Source organism: Dermacentor silvarum, chromosome 1 (genome assembly GCF_013339745.2).
Source record: "Dermacentor silvarum isolate Dsil-2018 chromosome 1, BIME_Dsil_1.4, whole genome shotgun sequence".
NCBI lineage: Eukaryota > Metazoa > Arthropoda > Arachnida > Ixodida > Ixodidae > Dermacentor > Dermacentor silvarum.
The window spans coordinates 125,996,300-126,022,619 of NC_051154.1; the positions used below are offsets into that span (position 1 = coordinate 125,996,300).

The window sequence follows — 26,320 nt, forward strand, 5'->3', positions numbered from 1 at the left end:
TAGTGACGTCATTCCGCTTTCTACTTCCGGGTTTCCAGGAATTTCGCCAAAGTCGTGCTCACGTGCATGGCGGGTCTCTAAAAATTAAGTCTACGATTCTGTGCTTTGGTGTGCTGTAATCAGTGATTTCTAATTAATTCTAATTATTCCAGACACCTCAGTAACTCAACTTGTAACTAAACTTATGCTCTGATATCACATCTTTACAAAAAATTTAATTATGGGGTTTTACGTGCCAAAACCACGATCTGATTATGAGGCACGCCGTAGTGGGGGATTCCGGAATAATTCGGACCACCTGGTGTTCATTTACGTGCACCTAAATCTAGGTACACGGGTGTTTTCGCATTCAGCTCTCATCTAAATGCGGCTGTCGTGGCCGGGATTCGATCCCGCGCTTAGCACTCTGGCACCATAGCCACGAGCAACCACGGCGGGTCGATGTCACATCTGTATACTGAAACCCATGAATTTTGTGCTGTACTATTTTTTTCTATTTTTTTCTGATTTATTTTGAATTTCATCCCCGCTAATCCAAAATCAAAAAAATGTGGCTGACTAATGGAGTAGCACACGAGGAATAAGGATTATAAACAGGGATCCTCCTATCGAAACGTTGGCCAGCCTTTCTGAGGCACCTTATCCCTGTTTATAATCCTTATTCCTCATCCCCGCTAATCAGTAATTTCTAATTAATTTCAATTATTACAGATACTTCAGTAACCCCACTTGTAAGTAAACTTATGCTCTGATATCATATCTTTAATTAAACCCATGAATTTTGCACTGTACTATATAAAAAATTTTTTTCTGATATATTTTTCATTTCGTCCCCGCTCGTCTCAGGAGGTGAACCGGAAGTGCTGCGCAAGAAAGAGTGTCACTCGATGCTTGTGCCACTAATAAGTGCGCAGAATAACAGGAAATAGACAGAGATCGTATTTGTTGAAATGATGGGGCTCATAATGGTTTATTAATCATGTAACTTTAAAGCGCTAGCTGTAGCAACAGGCTCCTCCTCGGCTAAAAATGACGTAAGGCAACGCAAAGAGGTGGTCGTTGCCGAAATGCGCCGCCCAGGGTGGGGCACACTGGCTCGAAACGGTGCACGCGGTGTTGAATGTATACGTATAAAGGGTGTTTCAGCGAACACTTTCAAAAATCCTTCAAGGTTGCCTGTACGTGGCAGATAGCACAATTCTAGTTGATGAGCTCGTATACTCGAAGAGGCGGACATTACTTGCGCAAGGAATTGAAATGCATAATCGAATCATTAACAGAAAATCACTAATTAAGTTTTTAACTAACTACCTGATGGCCCATATTGCAATTTACAAATTGTAGCCGTGGAGTTCCCAAGGCGGATCCACTTGGAACTAATTCTTGGGATGACACCAGTTTCGAGATATTAATTCACGAACCTTGCGGAGAAATACATTCGCATTCCAGTTAGTTTCTTAACAAAACGTCGCTTTATGCATTGAACCACAAAATTAACTGGAACGCCAATGCATTTCTCCACAAAGTTCGGGAATTAATATCTCGAAACTGGTGTCATCCTGAGAATTTATTTATTTATTTATTTATTTATTTATTTATTTATTTATTTATTTATTTATTTATTGCAATACCCTCAAGGCCTAAGTGGCATTACCGAGGGGGTGGGTACATTCTGATTAGACAAGCGCAATAATGTAAACAACAAAGCTATGTATGAAAAAAAACCACAACAAAACAAGAAAAAGAACAATGATTAACAGAGCAGTTTAACAAGTTTAACAATACCAAAGGCCTTGAATGACAATAGCGTTAACAACGTTATTATACATGTAAAATACAAAACTTATTGAACTAACAAATAGCTGCGCAGGTTATTCTGAGAAGTGGTCAACAACTGCGGCCTTGAATGACTGTACATCTTCAATGCTGGCGATGGCACTGGGAAGGTGGTTTCATTCTGAGCTAGTCTTTGGTATAAATGAATCATGAAACATGTTAGTATGGCAAAAAGAAATGGCGACCTTATGCTGGTGATCAACACGCGCTGACAAATACGATGGCTGTGATAAAAGTTCGAGTTTCAGTGACTGGTTCAAGAAAAAATTTTTATGAAAGAGACAAAGACGTGAAATTTTTATCCTTAAGAGCAAGTTCGGAAGGCGAAGATTAGATTTCATCAGCGAAACACTGGCAGTACGGGAGTAGTTTGATACGATAAAGCGAGCTGCGTGATTCGGAACTGACTCTATTGCATCTGCAAGGTTACGTAAGCCTGGATCCCAGATAGCAGACGCATACTCGAGTTTATGTCTAATTAGCGTTTGATATAGTAATAATTTTAAAAGGCTTGGTGCTTCAGCAAAATTGTGGCGTAGGTATCCTAGTGCACGGTTAGCATTGTTAATGATATAATTAACGTGAGTATGCCATGAGAGGTCATTCGTTATGTGCACACCAAGATACTTATAGGAGGTTATGTGCTCTAATAATGTGCCTTCGATTTCATAAGCAAAGAATTCAGATGGGTTAGAACGACGGGACATTGTCATGCTCTTCCATTTATTAGTATTGAGAGTCATAAACCATTCGCTACACTAGTTAGAAATACTATTTAGGTCAGACTGGAGGGCAGAGTGGTCAGATTCGTTAGTTATTTCACGGTAAACAACACCGTCGTCAGTAAATAACCTTATATTAGAAGTAACTGTGCCAGAAAGGTCGTTTATATATATTAGGAAAAGCAGCGGGCCCAAAACGGACCCTTGTGGAACGCCAGATGTTACTTCGCAAGAATTCGAGTCACAGTGGATTAATTCCAAGTGGAACTCCACGGCTACAATTTGTAAATCGCAATATGGGCCATCAGGTAGTAAGTTAGAAACTTAATTAGTGAATTTTGTTGATTAGTTGATTATGAATTTCATTTTTTGTTTAAGTAATGTACACCTCATCGAGTAGACCCGCTCATTAACTAGAATTGCGCTATCTGCCATAGGCAACCTTAAATAAATTTTGAAAGTGTTTGCTGAAACACCCTGTATAGATGGTATGAGCCTCCTAGGATTGTACAGAGGCGCAGTGTTGTTACAAAGTTCACAAACATTAATGGCAACGCAACCCTGAAGTCACTCTACAAAGTCTTCTTAACTTCACTGCGAAATTCATAAGGATACGCAATATTTCGGCAAGGTGCTGCAGTTATCGCCGTGACTATACGACTGAGTCACAGAGGGGTGCGTTTTATTTTATTTTATTTGTTTTGTTTGCATTCCTTCATTACGCTTTTCACAATTCGGCGCTGTATCCTTATGGAAATTGTTTACGCAGTGTTTCTCAACACACAGCACTCCTTTACACGCGCGCGCGCGCACACGCAAACGCACACGCGCCTATATCGAATACCGCCAGGAAAAATACGTTCAGCTCCTCGACGCTGCTGACACGTTAAGAAATACAGGCCTACTCTGTAAATTCCCCAACAAAGACTATACTTTCCGCATTGCATTGCAGGATGAGTGAGACTAATCTAGCGGGGGTCTGCACTCTGAATCAATACGACGCGATATGGGGAACGGTATATTGCAAGGCTCCAGATCAATTTAGAGCGCAGTAGGTTATTGGGCGCAGAAATAACTTGGTACGCACGACTGGCTTTAAATTTTCATCTCATCGGGGAGACATGCAACCACCTTTAGGTCCAGCAATTGGTAACTCATGGTAGGCAAGCAGAACGCCTCAGTTTGCGCGCCAGATTTGACAGCAAACACAGAAATGGACACTTTATTGGATCAAAATCACAGAACCGCTGCGACTACAAAAAAAAAAAAAAAAGAGTCGCTCGCGTTTCACTCAGAGCTGCGCGATTCCCACTCTTCTCTCATTTTTTGTTGCTGCTTTTTGCTGCCACAGGTGCAGCGGCACGTTGGACGAGAGAAAGTCAAGAGTGGTCAGCGGTGGTGTTTTCAGCTTGCGGCGTGACAGTGAGCAGTGGCTGCTCGGTCAGTTTTCCCGGTGTCATGAGGCTGGCGTACACAGCTGCCACAAGTGGGTGAACGGGTCCGCACGCGCCTTTGAAGTCGTCGATGCTGATGTCCCACAGCATGATTCCAGCCACCGATTCATTGCGAATCACTTCCATCTTCTCAGCAATGCTTCGCGCGTCGTCGAAGTTGATCCACTCGTGCTTTCTGTCAGAATGAAGTATATTCCACTCGTAAAAAAAAAAAAAAAGAGCAAGGACATTTGCAACGACCAAAGGGAATGAAAGCTGCGTATATTCTACGGAGGACGCGAATGCTATTTTTACCCATTCGCAAAAACATAAAAGCGCCATTGAAATGTATGTTTTCTGTCTAATAGTGTGCACACATGCATGAGCCTGGAAACTGCGCAGATTTTAGCTCAGCCGTAGCACAATTCAACTACTATGTAAGGGTCCTCTAACACCGTGTTCCTGATGATTTCACCCGTCCGATAAACATAGTGGGCTGTAAAAAAATTGGAGGACGGTTAAGCTTTGCCTGTAAGAGTGAAACGCGATAGCGTTATCGTGCCCCGTTCGCATAGTATTTTTCTTTATCAGTAGGCTTCACTGCAACACAGAATGTGGGAAAGTTAGCTTACAAAGCCCGAACTTACACCAATCTCCATAAGTCGGCTTCACTTTTACACACAAATTCATTGCTGGGAAAAAGTTTTACAGGGGCAATATAAGCCGTCTGATATCAAAATGTGAAGGCCCTAGGGCCTTCTTTTATGATTTCATTAATTGTCTGCTGTTGCCCCGAGGCGCGCGCGTTTTCAAAATTTGGAGGACGCTTTAGCATTCAAAGATCCCTGAATGCTTGTCAGGCTTCCCGGCCACTGCAGCTCTCTTAAGTGCGAAGCACTTTAGGGGCCCGGGCAGTCGGCGTGTAATGTTGTGGTCACGCGCAAAAACAGGGTCAAAACAAGTGCAGAGTTGATCAAAACCGGTTAAAATAAACTAACATAATTCAGAATAATGTAAAAGATGGGAATTATCAAGCATTAGGCGCATTAATTGGCAGAAACTCGTGAAAATCGTTAAAATCTTGTGATCTCATGTCGTCGGGGTCACACGCAAAAGCAAGTTCTCAAAACAGGGTCAAGACAAGTTCAGAATTGATCAAAACGGAGTTCAAGATAAACTAACATGATTCAGAACAATTTAAAAGGTAGGAATACCCATAAACTAATCGAAATAATTAACACAAATTCGTTAAAATCACTTCTATAATCAGAAAAGACTTTGGCTCCATGTGCGTGGTAGTTTGGCTTCATGTGCGTGGCGATTTCCCACCAGTTGTGCCTTAGCACAGGTGTCAATGTCAAAATGGATGATGGATTGCTAAACACAGGATAAACATGGGATAAAAACAAGATAAAACAGGATAAAACAGAATAAAACAAGATAAACACAGGATAAAACAGGATAAACACAGGATAAAACAGGATAAACACAGGATAAAACAAGATAAACACAGGATAAAACAAGATGAACACAGGATAAAACAAGATAAACACAGGATAAAACAAGATAAACGCAGGATAAAACAAGACAAACACAGGATAAAACAAGACAAACACAAGGAAAACACAAGGAAAATACCGGCGAACACAGGATAAAACAAGATAAACACAGGATAAAACAAGATAAACACAAGGAAAACACAAGGGAAATACCGGCGAATCACAGCTTCGCCCTTCCCCAGCTTTCACGTTAAGTGGAGCTGCATTACTGCCGAGTTTACCGCCGAGTTAATAAGTGCAATTCTATTTTTGAAAAAAAAAAAAAAACAGCACTCAAATGTCTTATGACCGTGCATAACTTATTGTGTATCTTACGGCAACACTGAAGTACGAATCGTTTGGAAGCGCCACCGAGTTGGGCTGTGTCACTAGAAAGCGAATACGAAAGGACGGAAATCGCAGCCCATCAAATTTAGCGGCTTCTAGCAGCACCATGTATGGAGTTCACCACTTTAGAACACAGTCAACCAGGGCTCCATAAAAGGTATCTACAAGAATTGGTGCTCAACAGGTCATCGGCTGGTAAACTGGCCGAAAGAAGATTAACTTTTTAGAGCGCGCAGCAATATCGTGCTGATAAAAAAATTAAAAAAGAACCAAAAGGAAAAGATAATTCGTTGCGTTTAAAGTGTCCAGCATAAGCATAAATTATATAGTATCCGTAAACGTTTGGCCAGCATCTGGTGTTGATCTTGAAATGTACTAGGTAAGAGCAAAAACCACCTTCGACAGAAGCTGGCTGTCCATGCTTGCGCTAGAAAAAGACAACTTCTGAGGCTTTCATATGGAACCTTGTCTATGTCTCAGGCAGACAGCGATGCACCTTGCACGGCACGTGGATGAAACCACGTTGAAAACCTCGTCTTCTACAGTCGTCCTATCTATACTTCATCTGTGTATCTGCGTTGACTTGCGCCTGTCTTCTAATAGTTCAGAAGCTTTCTTGAGCCGTTGTGGCGAATGAATTGCATGCGACAACATGAGTTACGTTGAGAGTGCGCTGCGTTTCGCGCTTGGCACCTAATCACTAAACGTTGGTCTAAAGTACCGGCCAGGCGTGCAGCTTTCTATAACGGCGCATCGCGTGAACTACCGCATGGCGCTGATGATCCACGTTTGTATATCTGATATGTTGCTTGCGAAGGGCTCACGCTTCGCCTTTCATATATGGCGGTCTTCTCTGGGACACGCTATCTTTGTGAGCGAGTTATGTTCATCGGCTGCATGCACTGCCTGCTATAGTGAATCAACGAGACTGCGGCAGGAGGACGTCGAGAATGACCCCCCCCCCCCCCCCCCCCCCCCGCCCCTGCTCCTGAGCTCTTCTAATCTCATCCCACGCGCTCTGACCACATTTAGCGAGGTCCATAACGAGCGTAGCCGGCGTTCCGTAACGCCCGCTCTTCGCATGCAGACGCTCTTCATCCTCTCTTCTTTACTCTTTTCTATTCCAGACGCGCTCCGTGGCCAGCTGCTCTCACGCGACACAGAATTTACACTGCGTCTTTATGTCTATACACATGCATGAGTATCTCATCATTATCGACGAAACATCACCATGACGATACTGCGCACACGCACACATGACGTCGGACTATAACAGAGCCTGAGCTTTGCGTTGTCCCTTTTTGTACGTGCAGAAAGACATTTGAGATGCACGTTAATGTACTTGTATGTGAGGTTAAAACATCCAATATTAGTTTCATACCATTTACAACCTAAGGCTTATTACGCCCAGTGCGAAAGATTGCCTTCATGTCAGCAGGTTTTCTCACTGTACGTCTGGCTAAGAAGGCGAACCCCGTCACGCCTTGCAGAAACCTCTGAAACAGTTAATAATCCAGAGATTACGACTGCAATTTGTACACCTGAATGGATGTGGCCGTGCCAGCTTCTTGGAAGTGTCAAGCTCTGTTGAAAATTCCCATGGAAAGCCGTGTATTTTAAGACAGAGGTGGTGACACGACTACATGTTTGTGACTGAAAACTACGCACGACGTCAGAACCAGCCTTTCTATCTCTAAGCGGCTCTTTCCGATTTAGGAGCTCTGAACCGTAATGCCACGCAATTGAGACAACGGTAATATACTTCTAACACCGTGATCGAGACAACGGCCGCCGATGTTGGTTTGTTTATTGGTTGTTGGTTAAGCCGACGTCTTGTTGGTTAAGGTTAAAGATTTTTGACCTAGATTTTCTTTATGCCCAGAAAAGTCTGTGCCATCATCGTTCTCTCCACCAGCCCTCGCGTATCTTCTGATCTCCACCTTTTGCATAGTCCCCCTGTGGCTGCTTTTAAATCCAAATACTAATGTCATATGCGCTTCTAAACCTAGTCTATCGACATTTCAAGACTAGCATTTCGATGTGATCTTGGGTATAGGTGACAGATGGATTTTAGGTACATCTCTATTGAAATAGTTGCTGCCTGATGCCACCAAGCTCGTTGTTTTTGCCTTTCTGTTGCGTTTATTCTAGGTCGTCGAACTTTAGTATAGAAGCATCGAAACCATTGAAATAAATTTAAAGCCCTAAATCCCTGTGTTTTCTACGCTTACACCACCATTAATGCAGCCGTCGTTTACTAGTATATTCTTCATTGCAGATCCACTCGTACTTCTTTTCGAGCAAGGCAATCACATCATTACTTACTGACGGGTCGTTTTTGCTGAGGAGTTCTTAGGCTAGGCGGACATACTTTGCTGTTAGTGACGTGAGTTTGAGATGGCTAATTAATAAAAAATTGTTTCCATCAGTACCTTGAGGGTAGTTGTTTAAATAGAAAATTTGTAGGCAGTCACGCTTTAGTGCACCCCCATTTTTTGTTTATCTTGAAAATTGCAATTAATCCGAGATATTCATCCCCGAATTTCGGCGTTCAAACTAGGCAATATTGAAATCAAGCGCGCCCCGCTGCTACGCCAGACGGAAACACCCCGTGACGAAGTGTGTGACCAAGTTCGAATGATGGCATGTCGCGGCAAATACTGCTATGGCCCGTCGTGGCAGATGCTTGCCAGTCAAAACGTGCCGTATCAGTATCTGCCGCGACTGACCGCAACCTTCAGTTTCAAACTTCGTCGCACTTTTCGACAGGGGGCGTTTCCGTCTGATACGATATCGGGGCCGCCTTTTCTGCACTCCCGGTGCTCTCGGTTTCAATATTGCGTAGGTTAAGAGTTGACATTCGACGATGAATTTCTCAAACTAGGTGTCATTTTCAAGATTAAAAAATAAGGTGCATTAAAATTTGACTGCCTCCTGATGTGTCGTTTAAACAACTGCCCCCAAAGTGCTAATAAAGAATGTAATCAGCAATTATGTGTTAATTAGTCTCCTGAAACGCACGTCATTAGCGGCAAAGTATTTTGGCCTCGCCCAGGAACTTATGTGCAAAAACGCCACTTTCGCTACGCTCACAGTCTTTTTATTAGAGGTGGGTGAATATCATTTTTCGCATACGAATCGAATATAGAATAGTAAAATGCAGACGCATACATTTGTAGCAGGCATATTTATTTTGTTACAATTAGGCACCACGCTTGCACTGACCAGTGAAAAAGAAAACTATCAAGGACAATTAGTATCAGTTTAAAACACAAGATCACTAATTGTCATTAAGAAATTGTACCACTAGCCTCTCAACATCTTTAGAAAATGGTTGCAGACAAAATTTCGAACAACACATGACTGCTGTATGACCAGTTTTCCGAAACTGCTAAATTAGCTCCCGAAAAAAAAATCACAAGTGGAAAACGAAAAGAAAAAGCTGCTGAATGACGTGTGCAGCAACAACATATAAAATGGTTAGTTGAAAGGAAAAATATTGACTGTAAAACTGCTGCATAAACAGACTGTCAAAACATTATATAGCAGACTACAAGCAAAAATCACGGGCATACTTAGTCATGTAGGTTTCCACCGCGAAACCAAAAAAAAAAAAAGCTTGCATTAACCATTTTGTTTCTGCATTGCTTCGAAAACTTTTGTCGTTGTTTCACTTCGGATAATTTTCGATACTTTGTTCAGCACACGGAGAACAGTACCAAGGCTTCAACAGTAGGTTGCCACGAAATATTTGGGTAGGTTGTGTATTCGAAAATACCGAATAATTCATTTTCGAATACGAATAGTCAGTGTGTAGCATTCTATGTCAATTATCTCGCCGCTAGGTAGCATTTCACACGATATCTGGAATTTATTATTCTGATATACTTCATTCAGTAACAATCTGTTGATTTAATTCAGACCTTCTTCTCTAGGAAAATTCCACAAAGTTTATGCTTGCACTGTCGCACATACCACTGATATCCAGGAATGCCAACTATAAAGGTCGGTTTTCTTGATGGGCAATTTAGACTATAGACTGCGTGATTACAAATAGATGATCGTCCATGCGCCTGCCTAATACAAAACCATTCTGTAGTTCTTCCGATAGCTTTTTTTTTTTTTTGTTCGCAGTGTTCGCAGCGCGGTGGGTTCTGCAGCGCCACCTGCGGGAAGCACTGACCTGTGAAGGAAGTTGGAATGGGTACTGGAGTCGAACATCAGCTCCCAGCCTCCCTGCTGGATCCTCTCGCACACGGTGTAGTATGGCAGCGCCACAGGGGATGTGTTGTTGAGGGAGTCAAGTGCGTCAAGGAACTTGTACACGGTAACCTCCATGCTGAAGGTGGGCACCAACTTGGAAGTCGGCACGCCGCTCTCGCGCAAGAGCTCGATCGCGCTGCCGATGTTCAGCGCGCTTTCTGCAGCACTCCGCACCGATGGTTCCTTGTTTACCTGCGTCGAAAATGCCCCGGGGGCTCTAGTCGGCTGTCATCAAGAGATTAAACTCATGTCCCTTCGATTTCAGTGCGCATTTCTCGTATCCGCGAAGGCACTGGACTACGTTCCTGACCCAGACAGTTTTCTAAGCACTGGGACGATGCTACTTATAACAAGTAATGCGAATAGAGGGAAAGGTTTGATAGCACGAGAAATTCATTAGGGCATCTCATTCTAGAGACGGAAAGAAATCGATGCGGGAGACCTTGTTTTCTAAGTTATTTGTTTTGCGAGGCAATGGTCCAGATGCCGGCTTATTCTGAACGAGCGCCTCGCCGACAACGGCGACCACATAGAGCGGTGATCGCCAGTATGCACAGATGAGGAATGTGAAGTGCATACGCAGTGCTAAGTTTTTAAAGCACGCGAAAAATTCCACGTTTGAGCCCACAAGACTATTTTAGAGCACTTAAAGGAGACTACAGGGTATCTATACAGTGCGAGAAAAATAGCCCAGAAATTAAGTTAGCTTAACGACCACCTCACGGAAACATCACCCAAAAAAACTTGAGAGAAGCAGTAAGGTTAACTCGCAATAAGGGCCGGTTCAAAGTGTCATCAGTAACAGCCATGTTTTACGCTTAAAGCACATGTTTTATGTGGCGTCTGCCTTGCTTAGCTTTGACAGCCGCTTCACGAGGCATCATGATCCGCTATACAAGTGCGTCTGGTAATGCTATGCGCGGCGCTTCCGCCCAAAGAGGCACGAACAGGCACGTCTCTGCAAGAGTCGAAGACTCACTGTGACAACGACGAGGTCCACGAAGTGAGCCAGCTTCACCCCTGCGCCGTGGGTGTGAAATAACTGCGCCTGTGGTGGAACGACCAAGCCAAAGTTTATGTGGTGGACACGAAACAAGGTGCCAAGTTTTTTAACGAGCTTAACCATGGCGTTGCGCATGTTGGCAGGAGCCGGAAACACACCGGCAAGAAGCGCGCCATCCAGCTTGTTGCCTAGCACCCATCGCACCATGTTTCGTGAGAAGCGGGCCATGGTGTCACTGTTGCCGGCCACGTCGGCCATCAGATTGGTCACGTCGCCGAACGCACCTACGCTGACCAGTAGGTGCGCGCCCTTGCGCTCAAGCAGCAGGTCGACGGCGCGCCAGAAGAAAGGCCGCGTGGCCACGTGGTACACGTCGTAGTTGATGAGGTCGTTAAACCAGTCCTTGAGGCCCGGCATGGAGAACACCACGTGGGTGCAGTGTTCGGTAGGTATGTGTTCCGCCCGGTACGCCCACGGCTCGGGTCGCGAGAAGCTTTCCGCGTTCAGCTGGCACAGCACTAATGGTCCCTGCAAGCCCTGTTGTCGCAGCCGTCCTTGGTCCTCGAGTTTCGGGAGGTCGGACAAGTATCGAACCTGCGTTCGCCCAAGATGCAACGGCGCGGTCACTGCGGACACTCTCGACTTACGAGTCGTGCAACTTTGAAGACAGCGACACCCCCGGCTTTCGTGTAACGTTGCAAAACTACACTGAAGAGGCAAACAAGGAGAAGCAATGACTTCCAACTGCCCGTGGTATATTACTAAATCCCAGATATATAGGAGCATACATTAACAACACAAATACTAAAACAATGAACTAATCTAAACAATAGGCCGGAACTTACCACCGCTAACTCTCTAAGTTCGCGATATCATACTTATATTATGCTGAATCAACAGCTGCGCGCGCGTGCGTCCTTACACACTCTCATTCATCAAAGTGGCCTTTTTACACCTTGTATCCCTTACAAACTTGCTATTTCGTGGACACTGTGACGCGATCACGTATGCTTAACACACATCGAGTTTTCAGTTAGATACCTCCAAAGTGGGTGCAATCCGCCTATAATGCTATTAAAAATGGGTGACCGATGTTATGGGATCGAGCCACTGTTTTCCAGCCCAACAGCCCAGTGCTCTAACCATTAGGCCGCGATTGTACGCATGCTTCTCGCGTGGCAAAGTCACTCTCTGAAACTTTTGGCGCGTGCGTCACGTGCCAGTTTCTCTTATTCTTCCCTCGTGACAACTAGCGCTTTAAGACGCTATGTTAGACTGCCCTACCATTGAGATCGGCACATGTTTTCTGTTAGGATGCCTCGAAAGTGGGTCAAATCCGCCTATAATGTTATCGCATGAATAACAACAACACTATTGCTCTGGCCCAGCACGTATCCCTGCTCTTTGCAAAGACATTTCTTTGCCAGTGTGATGGATGGTTTGCTTACCCATACGTACACGATTGTTCGAGGCATTTGTGCAGTTTCTGTGATTATGCGCGTGAACTATAGTCATCCAGTCTCTTTAATACGCTTGAATGGTCCATGGTGTGTAGCCGTTGCGTTGCAAGAACTTGCCGTTTCGCACATAGATTGCTGTCTCCACCGAAGGCGTTTGTTTAGACACCTGCGTGATCTAATGCACATATAGCACTCCCCGCAAGGAAGGGGGATCCTGTACATGCCCTCACTCACGCGGTTGACGCATTGCGTCTTATGCTTAACCTTGCAAAGACACTACTTCATTCATAATTAAAAATGTCTTTTGCGGGGTTAATCATAATCAAAATCACTGCGTTCAGGAAGTGCCTCAGTACCCCTTTATAGCAACGGTGAAATACCTATATATGGATCTGTAGCAAGCGGATTTGCTGATGCGCTGGTGCCGTCATATTGGCTATTGTTTTGTCACTGAGCTGTATTGTTTCTGTAATGGTATCTTCATATGTAAGTGTAATGTTCATTATTTTCTAATATAGTCAGCAAGAGCTAACGAAGAACGATCTTCGTTGGTAAGTTATTGGTAAAAAGATTTACGATATTGTTTACACTGAGCTCTAGGGCCGTATTCACAAAGCTTATCGTTCGAAAGTGCAGGTTGCCATTGTCCGGCCGCTTTGGCTAATAATATGTACGACAAACAATTTGGTGCACTTTTTCTCCCACAGAAAGATTTATCGTCAAAATTTTAAGTAAATACGCGTCCTCATACAAGTCTTGAAAGTAGCAACATAAAGAGATACATAGCAACATTAATAGAAAAACGCAACTTTCGGGACCTAGCAAAGATGTTTAAGGGTTCAACTTTTGACTTCAGAAAGGTAGCAGGGAAAAGAGATGCAAACATCTTAACAGTGACGGATAGTCCTAAGTTGGTTGCTCCAGGTTGGTGCGGCGTTGCTTCACTCAAGTGTTCTGGCTAGTCAGCGATACTTGCGTGATATTCCGGCGTTATCACGTTTTACAACGTGATAATGCACTTCTCCAGTGACTTAAGGCACTTGTGAATGCAGGGAACGTACAGCTGTAGCGGTAAAAGAATAGCACAAGTGACTGATCTCCCGATCAGATAAATCGCGGCACGCGACGCTGTTGTTCCCAAGCACGCCGAAAACGAGAGTGCTAGGCAGCCCCTCTTTGAAACGTGAACCATGTGGCACGTTAGATACCAGTGTGCACGGGAACAAGAGCGCCGCGTACCGCAATTTCCCTGCACCGGTCATCGGCCACTTGTGCTAATCTTTTTCCGTTGCAGCTGTACCTGTCCTCAACAAGCTTTCAACAGGCCGATTGAACAGCAACGCGGTAGAGCACAAAATAGAACCCGAAGCAAAATTTAAAAAAAAGTAGAAAAAATGGTCAATTTTGGCCGAAGGGTGAAGCAATGAAAGCGATAGCAATATTTAGCGTTGAGCTGAAGCTCCCCAGACAGTATTCTAAAAATACTCTGGGGCGACATGTCGGCGCGACAAAGCACGCGAGGCCACTGCTGCTGCGCAACAAAACCCTGGTGGCTGTTACACTGTAAAAAATTTTACACGCTTGAAAGTGAATAAGCGTGTTGAGCTGTCTATAACTCACACCCTTACAACCGCTTTGGGTGAAAGGTGCGACTTATAGACCTATTGAGACCGTTATTCACTTTTAAGGGTGTAAATTATTTTACAATGTATACTAGCCGCCAGGGCACTGGCGTAATGAGGATCGCCGGTCACCGGCGTTGCAGGCGTCGCACCTCAATGGTGCAAAGAGATGAGACAGATGGAAAACCGTCAGCGTTTGTAACAGGACGTGCACACCGTGGTATGCGCCGCGGTGCGGTATGCCAACAGCTGCACAGCAGGAACGCTAATGTTAGTACGAACAATGCTATGCCAGCAAAGCTGCCCTGGCTCAGCTGCGGAGCCGATCCAGGGTAGCGTGAGGGTGCAGCCACTTGGCTTCGTTGACTTCGCCGCCAAACGCACTGCGTGTCTCTCGCGTCTCTAGAGACCTTCCCCCAACGCGTAAGCCGGACGTGCGCCGTCGATGCCGTAACAGCACGGCGGCGGCGCCGACGGCACGAACGTACCTCGACTGCCCTTATAATTTCTATCGCAATAATGAAAAAGGTCTCCTGCTTGTGTCAACAAAGCTCAGCTAAAATTATTTTCTTTCGAAGAGTGATAAAGATATCTAGCGGCGGGGAAACGGGCATTTATGAGCGCTCACCTTGCGGAAGTATGGTACCAGTGCTCCGGGTAGAACGACAAAGAATACCACCACAAGAAGCATGCAAGAGCTGACGGTGTACACGTAGGAAGTCTTAATGAAAGGGTCCTCCGTGTCGCCAGCCCTCAGGTCTCGCCTACTCAGCAGGTTTTGCTCCGAGAACCGCATCTTGAGGCGTTCGAGAGGTCACGTCTGGTGCGGCCAGCTAGGGCGATGACTGGTACCTTCGTCCTCTTCACGTGCGACCGTGGCAGGAGCGCCGATCAGGTGCGAGAGCGCGCGATGTTCTTCCTCTTCCTGACTTAAGCTCGCACCCATTTATTATTATTGTGACTGTTATCACGCTTTCCGGACCCACTTTGTGTTCTTGTGATTCTGAGCACTGAATTACTAATTTCACGTCCTCTTCATTTCATTTAACTATGTTTTTTGAAGTGCCTTTTTTCTCTCGTTTTTTTCCCTCTTCCCGCTTAACGCCTGATTATTGGCTTGGACAATGTAGTGGGTCGATCTGCGCCATTCTACGAATGGCATCAGGAGCACCCATTTCTGAACTTCGCGATGCCCTATAGAAGTTCGATAGGACGCAAGACTGGCTGACGGATTTTTAGTTCTTGCTCTATAGCATCATTTATGATAAAATCATAAGAGATACATGAACAGTTTTCCACGGACACATAGATACCGTGCGCTCTACGCAGTAGAGATGGGCAAAACGGCTCACTTCAGTGAGCGGCTCGGAACAGCTCAGCTCACTGAAATGAACCGGTTCATTTGAACGGCTCACCGGTTCACTTAAACGTGTAACCTGTGTTATGCATATTCTATAGTTATCTGGCTTGTAAAACAAAAACGATATATGCATAATTGAATAACCGTGTTATTGGTATTTTCGCTATGTTTCGCTATGTTTAGTTGTAATGAAACTTTCTTTTCTGATATTGGGGATAAAATGCTTATGATACTGTGACAGGCAGAATGCGACGTACTTTTTCAGAAAAAAAATATGTAACTTCATCCTCATTACAGAAACTTGTCTATTTTTGTGGTACTTTAAAATCAACTTTTGTCAAAATAAAAACACAAAATGATTGTGCATTATGTTTCAACTTTATTTATTTATTCACATACGTACGTTCACTATAATATGAGGAAGCTGTAACGCCATGCAAAATGAATGTAGAAATCATTTCTTGAAGTAATATACAAAAATCATACGAAAGATCCACAAAACTGCCGCACGTACCTTTCGTTTATTTCGTTTTTTCTCTTGAGTGCACGCGCGGTACTGGCGATCATGCCATCATACGGCAGTACACAAAAAAAAGAAAAAAAAAGAAATGAAGTTCTATTACAACACAACAGATCATTGGCCACGTTTTAATGACGTGCTAATGATACACACTCAGAAAATGCACTGAAGTGGATGTCATAGGCGACATTTTCATGACTACACTAATTAGCACAAATGAAGACCAGGACGTTAACTGTTCGTTCACCTGTTGTCTTTAAAGACACGGAAGACCATCTGCGAAGTGTTATTGGACCAGCGCACGATGTGCAATCGGTGAGAGTCTTGAGACGTCGTTCGAACAGCAGCATGCAACGAATGGTACCATCCTTTGCCAATTAAGACTTCTTTACTTCTCCCCTCGGTGGCATCGGGTTCCACACCATAAGACGCACAAAAAACCAAGGGCACTGCTGCGCACACCACACACTGCGAGCGAGTACCAGTAGCGCGTGTTTGCCCACACCGGCCACCGTTCGTCGGTCAGAAATCGAAACCCAGCAGAAGACCCAGCCCTGACGGAACGGTTCGGCACGGCTCATTCAAGGAGAGCGAACCGGCTTCCTCAATCCGAAAGAAACGCCGCTCACTTACTGAACCACGGCTCAATCACTCTTCAAAAGAGCGGCTCAAAAGATCCGGCTCGTTCCTGAGCGCTTTCTAGGAACGGTTCCTCACGGTCACTGAACGAGAGAGAGCCGAGCCGGCTTCCTCTCTCCGAAAGAACCGCCGCTCACTTACTGAACCACAGCTCCCTCGCTCTTCAAAAGAGCGTCGCGCTCCTGAGCGCTTAGGAGCGAGCCGTATCTCCTGAAGAGCGAGGGAGCCGTGGCGTAAAGAGCGGCGCGCTCAGGAGCGAGCCGGATCTTGTGAAGACCGATGGAGCCGTGGCGAAAAGAGCGGCTCGCTTCTGAGCGCCGGATCTTTTGAGCCGCTCTGTTAAAGAGCGAGGGAGCCGTCGTTCAGTAAGTGAGCGGCGGTTCTTTCGTTCTTCAGCCGAAGGCGAGGGGGTGAAGGCGACTCTTGCGAGGAAGGGTGGGAGGGCAGTTGCTTTCTCGTACCGCTAATAAATGGCGTGGAAGTCGCTCCCAGCAGAAGACACGGCTCTGGCGGAACGCATCGGCACGGCTCTCTGAACGCGAGAGAACCGGCTCCCTTTCTCCGAAAGAACCGCCGCTCATTTTTACTGAACCACCGCTCACTCGCTCTTTAAAAAGAGCCGCTCACAAGATCCGGCTCGCTCCTGAGCAACCCATCTCTACTACGGAGGGCGCCTCCAGCGCTTTCGAGAACACAGACACCAGCGTCAGGTACTTCATTCGTGGCATGAGAAGCAGACCACATTATGAAGTAGAAATTAGACATGACCCATGGCGCGATCAGTGTGTTTTGCTACCATTTTAAAGCATTTACAGGTACATCCTTCAAGTTCATTATTGAAGTTTAAGCACCATGGAGGCGGCTGCCCGCAAAGTTAACCAATTGCATGTTTCCGAGACCGAGATGCAGTATTGAAACACGGTATCTAGCGCCAATGAAACAGAATGCAAGCAACCATATCAGTTGCCAGTTCTGGGTATGACCTCGCCGAGCGTGACATGTTCTGTATTAATGCGATAGCGTTAAGAAAATCCGGCGTCGGCTTCGGCGTTAAGCATCGGCGTCTGGCGGAAATAATCATGCCGAACCGCATAATCCCGAACCACCGCGACCACACAGGGCCTCCGCGTGGGGCAAGGCGTTAATGCAAAAAAATGGAATTTCTCAAAGTAAAATCCGTCAGAAAAATCGTAAAGTACAACTTAAACACAACCTACACGCGTGATAGCGTCGGATTGTAATTTGAATATACGAGGAAAAAGCCTGTTAAGCAGCCGGGGATCTTTGAATGCTGTCGCGTTCCACTTTTTAATGCGAAGCTTAAGCTTCCTCCAATTCTGATGGTGTTTCGTTGTACTTTGGTTCTAGGAAACATTGAGGGGAATGTTGAAAACCGACCCTTTCTAAATTTTGGACACGTGTGCGCCTAGGGGAAACAGCAAACAATTAATAAAATAATTAAAAAAAGTCCTAGGGCCTTCACATTTTGATATATGACGGCTTAAATTGCTACTTTAAAAAATGTCTTCCCAGCAATGCATTTGGGTTTAAAAGTGAAGCCTAATTTTAGGGGATCAGTGTACACTTGGTCTTTGTAAGCTGGCTTCTCCACGTTCTGTATTGCAGTGAAGCCTACACAAAGAAAAATGTGATGCGAACGAAGCCCGATAACGCTATAGCGTTCCACTCTTAAAGGCGAAGCTTAAGCGTCCTCCAATTTTTTTGTTTATTTTGCGTTAATACAGTACTAATACAAAATTCGAACTTGAGATGTGTAAGTTGTTAAATACTGAGTATACATAGCTATCTCTGAGCCGCGTATTAGTGGGCAAAGTTTCCTAGAACATAATTTAATAGAGGCTTAAGGACCACCTGGGCGACTGACTTCAAACAACAGCATCTCGCGACTTTGAGATCATCATGACGCGTTCTCTAGCTCCTTTCTTTTCCTTTGGTTGCCACGCCCCAGAATGTGGAACTGAAATTGTAAATAATCAACCAGGCTCGGTTCATGCAGATACTGCAACGGTGATTTGTAAAATGCACTGTCATGTATGAGCCATTGCACAGAGGTTAGGTCGATTAGTTCCTAACGTCCATGAGCGCATTTTCACGGACAGTTTTCATCCCAGCGCACGTTAGAAGTTACATGGCCAGTTACTTTCTTAGCAAAATGTCGTTTTATGCATTGGAGTACAAAAGTAACTGGAACGCCAATGCATGTCTTCGCAAAGTTGGGGAATTAATATTTAGAAACTGGTGCCAGCCCGAGAATTCGTTCCAAGTGGATCCGCCTTGCGAACTCCATTGCTAGAATTTGTAAATTGCCATATCGGCGATAATGTAACTAGTTAAAAACTTAATTAGTGAATTCTTGCTAATTAGTCAATTATGCATTTCAATTTTTTTGTGCAAGTAATTTCCGCCTCCTCGAGTAGACAGGAAACTTTTGAAATATTTTGAAAGTGTTCGCTGAAACACCCGGTATATGCGTATACATCGACGATATCAGTGGTTTCACTTTGCTGATTTCAAAAGCTCACTTAACAGAAGAGCTTTCATATAAAGATGCCGAGGACTTTTTCTTCTCTTCTGAGTATACAGGGCCACGGCACAGCTATCAAAAATACAGGAACGTTCCTCTGCAAGTGTGCGTTGGCATTACAAAGATTTCGTCTTTCGAGTTCACAAGGCCGTGACATTAATATGTGGTATCGCCCCTCTTTACGTGCTTAGATAGCTGCCTGTGCATCCCACGACGCAATAAATGTGTTTAAACGTTGCATGTCAAGGCATACCGATGACAGACATGGCTATCAACCGCAAACACGAGCACAAGGGCTGATTCGCCCTTGTGACGCGTAGCAAACGTACGATTATTTTCCTTCAATTTTCAATAACATTTTCTGCTTATTACATCTTGTGCAGTACGTTAGAAAAGCCTATTCAGTCAAAAAATTCCGGCAGAGCCTATCTCACGATGGCTGTCCACGGTAATGCGATTAGCATTCAAGCATTGCAGCGACACACCCTATATTGCTGAAGACACGCGTATTTAAAATCTCTAGCGGACATTCTGACACTTATATGCCCCACCTATATGCGACACAGACTATCTCAGGTATCGGCCCACTTTGTTATGACACTCGCTTGCCAAAATCGGCCATGAGCGCGACGGCATGGCGACGAATTAAGCCGATGGAATAACGAAGGCGGCTTCGCGATGACGGTATGACGACAATGACACTATAATTCTGAAACGATGACGATGGTGTGACGGCGACAACGTTACGACGACCACATGGATGATGATGAGTGTATGGCGACGATGGGAAGACGACGACTGTATCACGAATACTCTATGGCGACTGTGGCGCCACGATGATGGTATGACGGCAACCGCATGATGAAACAGAAATGACAACGGCGGAACGATCACGACGACATGACGACTGGTAATCACGATTGAATTATAATATCATGGTAATGATTGAATGACGTTGACCGAACGACCAATGTGGTATGACGACGACGGCATGCCGATGATCGGTTGATGAAGTTACGACCATGACGGCATCACGATCAAGGCAAGACAACGAATGCATGACGACGTATTACATGAAAAGCATGACGACTGACAGCAGCCCAAGCCATAGTAGACACCTTGGGCCACTGGGTCTGCGCGTAAGAGGATAGAACGGCACTGATTACTTGAATCATGTTAAAAGGAAAAGCTTCTTCTTCTTTCTGGGGTTTTACGTGCCAAAACCAGTTCTGATTATGAGGCACGCCGTAGTGGAGGGCTGCGGATTAATTTTGACCACCTGGGGTTCTTTAACGTGCACTACAACGCAAGGACACGGGCGTTTTTGCATTTCGCCTCCATCGAAATGCGGCCGCCGCGGCCGGGAAGGAAAAGCTTCAATATGCATTTTCGCATGCACGGTGTTCATCATCAGTGACAGAAGTTAAAACTGCGCAACAAATTAGATAGCGAGATTGGACGGACAATGACCACAGTTGTTTTATTCCATGATTTTTTTTTCATTCTGTGGCTTTGATACCGCAAAGAAACGCCTGAATGCCACTTGGGACGTGTTGCAAAGCATTTTGTATCGAGATAAGAAGCCTTTTTCAGCCATAAAAAGATTACGATAAACGACTGCGAGAACGTGACTGGTTGACTATTTAAATGTGTACTTTGTTGATGCAGTGGCCAATGGCACATACGTTCACAATTGTCAGAACAGATACACTTCGTTCTTGCAGCCAACGGATGACGCAGAAATTTTAAAACGAGACTTTCTTTGTGGAACTAGTCGGGTTTCGATGCTGCGGTGGTTGGACTGTGAAGAGGAGGGAATGTAGAGAATGGGTTGTGAGAGGAATGAGGTGGAGAGGACAAAGACATGTCAAGTGCGCAGTGCCGAAAACATTGGGGGTGTCAGTGATGATGTGATCCCGGCCGAGGCAGATGCACACATGCGCTTGGCTGTGGCAGAAGGGACGCGCCTCAGAGGCATGTGTTAAACCGGGGCCCTCCGGGGTGGCACGTTGTGCAACACTACAAAGATGGTTTCAAAAGGAGCGGCCGGCTGGTCTATCTGCGAAGAGTGACGCAGCACGGGAAGCTGCCTCAGCCAGGCAAAAGACGAAAAGCTCGACGGCAAAGAGAGGCAGCCAAGACAGTCGAACGACGAGAAGCTTCGCTTACTTCGACCATCTCTTTTTTTAGAAAGCTTTGCAAGACTAAGACCTCAGATACCAAGAACGCGAAGATAAAGCCGGTAACATACATTCTAGAATATGCTATTCCAGCGCGGAACCATTGGTTTATTTCTCCGTGGCATCCAAACACATTTCCTGAAGGAGCCCATACAGTGATAGGAATTTTGTAATGGACTACAGGCCATTGACCCTTCTTCAAGTGTTTACCAAGGGAGTCGGAAAAATTATTTGCTCCCTCCTAACACACTATTTTCTTCAAGAAAAAGCATCTATCAGACCTACCATTCTGTTTGCTAAAAAAATAAAGAAATCGACGGAAGCGATCTTACGAATTATCAAAGAAAATATAGTTTCCTAACACTTGGTTTGAATGTAGTGTGAATTTTTCTGTGTGAATATGCTACTGGTCTTATTGTGCTCTGTTATCTTCCCGTTCTCTTCTCACTCCTCTCTATATTTCTGATATAAACACTCATACATAAGTGCTGCTAAGGTAACCGAAGTTCTCCTTTTTTCATAAATATTTCACAGTCTTTGTTGCATGCAATAAGAAGTAACGAAGATGACCAGTTTCATTTAATGGTCTCCAAATAAAATAACCGTATACTGCTTGCTTGATGAAAACACAGCGCTCACTTTCTGAGGAGCTAGATATTACCGCATTCCATGTACGTGAGTAATTTATAGTGTGAGAATATCTTGCACTACAAAATAATTTCAGATTTCGATGCATATTTTACGACCCAGAGCACGCACAACTAATCAGCAGATTGAACTAGACTATTCTGTAGCTTTCTAAGGTTATTAGGTAAGCATTTCCGCGAGGGCTTAAATAGTCAGTGTTAGACTTCAGACGACCAAGTCGTTGTGTATAAATTTCCTTACCAGTTCCCACTAATTGCCTCATTATTCCCTTATCCAACTTGAGTTAGGCACGCCCCTTTCCCTTCCCATGCAGGGTAGAATAGCAGCACCACCTCTAGTTAACCTTTTTGCGTTTCTATACATACTTTCTCTCTGTTTTTGCTAGGTCATGCTTCTTGTTTTCTTAATCATTTCTGTTCGTCTAAGATAGATAAATCCTACTAATTGCTGGTAAGTTAACCGCATCATTCCTTTGTTTTATTACAAATTAAGGTCTTTCTCTCCAACGAAGGGTTGAAAATTGAGCGTGTTGTTAGATTAAGAGAATCCTTGGGAAGATCGCGCAAAGACTGGTCAAGAATAGACGGCATGAGCGCCTGTCTTTTTCTCTCTCTGCTACTTCTGCCTTTTTTATTATGCTGGAACTTTATTATTTTCTTCTTTTGTTGAAAGAGACGCTGAAGACCAATAATAAACAATATTAAACGGGCGGACTATTCTTTCGACAACCTTACTTTCATTAATTTGGCGGAATAAGGTTGATCATTGCCGACTGAAGTCCAAACTTGGCGCCGAAACCTCAACACAGGTACGACAGTGTGACGTCACGGATTTCAAAGTATTTTCTCGTATTTCGGTGGCTTCGCGCCAGAATAAGTTCTCGACAGCTTGCTAGGTTGAGTGTTTTGGTTTCTCTGAAATGCTATGTAGTCCGTCATTACCGATAAGCAGTCAAACACAACCGAGCCCACGCTGCCAAAATTCATGACGTCATGACACACAGGCCCGGGAACATAGGGCGGCGTCTGATTTTGTATTTCGCTTTTGCGTCTTTTCTGGTTTGCCACGTCTCCTCTTAAGTAAGAGTGGCCATTTCGCTATTGCAGCAGCATGATTTTAGTTGTACAGTTTAAAGTATTACTTTTCAATTAGCTCTCCACGATTTATTTGCCTTCTACCGTTGGGCTTCACATGTTAACACGCAATTTAGCCATTGCTGGTAGCGTTTAGCTTTCACCAGCTCTATAAATTAATCGTTTCTATCGTTTTTCATTACTTACCTGAACCCCCGTATTCACACACACACACAAAAAAAATATTCTCACACTGGAAATGTTCTTAAGAGCATGTGCCAGTCAACTGTGATGTTGGACATATCATTGTCGAAGGCGGCCGGCCAATGGAAAACAGCACTTGAGAACGGAAAAAAAATGTGAGTTGAGCCCTTGGTTTTTGGTCAATCTACCATAATGGGTTTGAGCCATATGTTTGAAGGCTATCAGCAAAACTGTGTTTCCACATCACGTTATCATTGCCACTGGCCTGGGCGCAAGAGGAGAAAGGCGGGGTCGCGGACATGCTCTCCCAGCTTAAGCCGGAATTTTTCGCCTACCCGATTGGTGATGATGTGTAGAAACTTTGTGTCGCAAGTGCCAGTATTGGCCAAAGGGTGCCATTGTCTACCTGATTATGGACCAGTATTAGAAGCTGAGTCCCGGGCACTCTTACTGGTGGTTAGAAATCTGCGCCAATGGCGATGTTTTAATCATAATTTGCGAAGGTTTTAATTATAATTGATCCTTTCTTTATTTGCCCGTGATGATGGTGACACCTCCTTCCATCTACTCTAAGTTGGACACTACAATTTATTCTTTGGTGCTCATTTATCGTTTCATACACACTAGGATGTTGATAAATGCAGATATTGACGCCCTATAGGAACCTAGGCGCTAACAGAACTAGTGACAGACGTTCTACCACTGGCACGTGCAATAGTGGTGAGTTACCGCAGATAGATGTGGTTGAACAATGTAAGAGGTAGCATTCAATACATCTTTGACTTATTCGTAGCATAGAAGTTGTTTTTACATATTGTTGCTGTCGTATCCCCATGCTAAAGTTCTTATCTCCGTGGAGCCTCTCGCTTTCGCAGCTTTTTCAATTGAGCACCGACAATTTCTTTGCTGTGCCACTGCCACTTGGGGGCTAATATTTCATAAAAATGATTACCTATTTCATCACGTGCTATTGTTTTATTTGTTGCGTCGATTTTGGAGTGGGCATGCGGCTGAGCCAAGCTCGGGTCTCTCTGCCGTTGCTATAACAACGGCGCATGACCGTGTTTGGCCATGCTCCTACACCTCCTTGCACAATCGTTGCGTCGTCTCCACGGCGCATGCCCTGACACCAGTAGCGCGCATAAGTATTCCTGTTCGCGGAGAGGCGTTAGCAGATGAAACATATTATCGTTACATTTTAATTCATTTACTGGTATTATACTTTACCGGCCCCATGCGGGTCCTTTATTCAGGGATGTTACATGAAATTGTGCTAGGCACACAAACAAAAACAACACTAAAAATTAACGAACCACGAAAATTATGCAAGAAAAGAAAACTAGAAAAAATGGGGGAAGGGGAGGGTGCAACTGCACCTGTGGGGTCTCGGGTTATGTCAGAAAACAGAGAAAACGAGCCTTTAGGGCAAGAGTGCCTTTTATTAACGTTTTTATCCGTGCATCTTTCAAGTAGACAGATGCTTGCTTCTCTTGCTTCTTTTCTCGCGACGCTTTCCGTGTCGCCCGGTTCTCTCCGTATCTCGTGGCGGTCCCATGAAGGCGGAAGCTTGGCTTTTTCTGGGTGCAGAAATTGCTCCGGCAGAAGTTAACTTTGACTTGCACTCATAGAGTCCGTGCTGTCGTCATTTCGTGCCGTGGAGCTGCTTGCGCCGCTTTATTCAGCAAAATAATCGTTGCAAGGCAAATTCTAACCATTCTCTTCGCTGAACAGATCCTGCCTGTAGCGTCCAGGCTGCAAATCGTGGGAATCATTATTTTCTTGAAGATTGAGAATTCCCATTACGGCACGTGCCTGAATAAGGGAACGCGCCTACAGTGTGTGCAGTTGCCGACAAATTGTTGTCCTTCTACCTTTCCGCATCCGCGTCTTGTGGTTGCAACTGGCATTCAGCATCAGTGAGTTGCGCCAGGCTTCCCTGAAAATTGTAGAAATGGCTCCGTTTCGTAGTCGGTCAAAAGACTTTATTCTCGCCTTGCAGGACGTTCCTTTTACCTTTGCTGCAGTACTTATAAAAAATCAGGTGCCACTTGAAATGTCGCGCACACATTTTGTTTTTTTGCGTTGAGTGGTCGCTCACTTCCAGGAATTTTTCTGTCGCTACTGCTGCAGTTGCTGCGGATGAGATGGTGCTTCGAAGAAAGAAAACTTCTCCCGTCCTTAGCCATACCCGGATTTATAGAGGGGCACAAAACACTCCAATTACTGTTATGTTGTTCCACCTTTTTAGGCACGATTATCAACACATTTTTTTCATCGGGCATGATTAAACATACTGCACGCATAGTAAACAAAGCGCCGAACACAAAAAGTACGTAGCACATAACCTTCACTTCTGTTCGGACGTCAAAAGCTCGCACTTCTGGTGTGCCTTGTCGTACAACTTTAGTGATGCGAAAGCATCAAATGGCTCATTGAGCGAAAAATCCGGCGTCTGTAGCAGCGAAACGGCACCTAAATTTTCATTGGTTGCGACGCCACGTCACGAGCGCGCCTCGACGGAGCAGAGCGGGCGAATCAAACCGCCCTCTGCACGTTAGCGCACCAAGTGTTGCGTGAGGGGAGAGAGCATTACCGCGACGCCACGTCAACAGCGTGGAGTCTGCTTTCTCTAGGGAAATGTACAAATGATCTGCATACGTGCAGAAAAAGCGGGGGCATGTTTTCATTTTTTTTCTGCACATATAATTTTGTCTTTGATCGCTGTCGAATCGAGACGCCGAGGGCCTGAGTTTCTAGCAGAGGACAACCTCAACGCGCGCCGCTCCGCTTCATGCGCACAGGGAAGCAAGCTGTGGAATATTTTCGGCAGACGCTGCCTGGCTCGTAAAGAGAGAAAAAAGCATGTGCGAACGCTAAGAAGTAGATCGGAGGCAGAGAGCAAAGAAGTGAACTAGACGCCCAGTAT

General features: G+C 44.8%; 1 protein-coding gene across 1 annotated transcript; it reads right to left on the reverse strand.

The window, feature by feature from the left end:
- Window positions 1-3,797: 3,797 nt before the first annotated feature.
- Window positions 3,798-15,075, reverse strand: LOC119450297 (probable chitinase 10). Its single transcript, XM_037713722.2, has 4 exons — window positions 14,854-15,075; window positions 11,120-11,737; window positions 10,061-10,332; window positions 3,798-4,187 (listed from the first exon to the last, which is right to left on the reverse strand). Exons 1-4 carry the CDS (start codon window positions 15,019-15,021, stop codon window positions 3,938-3,940), a joined length of 1,308 nt encoding a protein of 435 aa, XP_037569650.2. The 5' UTR covers window positions 15,022-15,075; the 3' UTR covers window positions 3,798-3,937.
- Window positions 15,076-26,320: the final 11,245 nt, after the last annotated feature.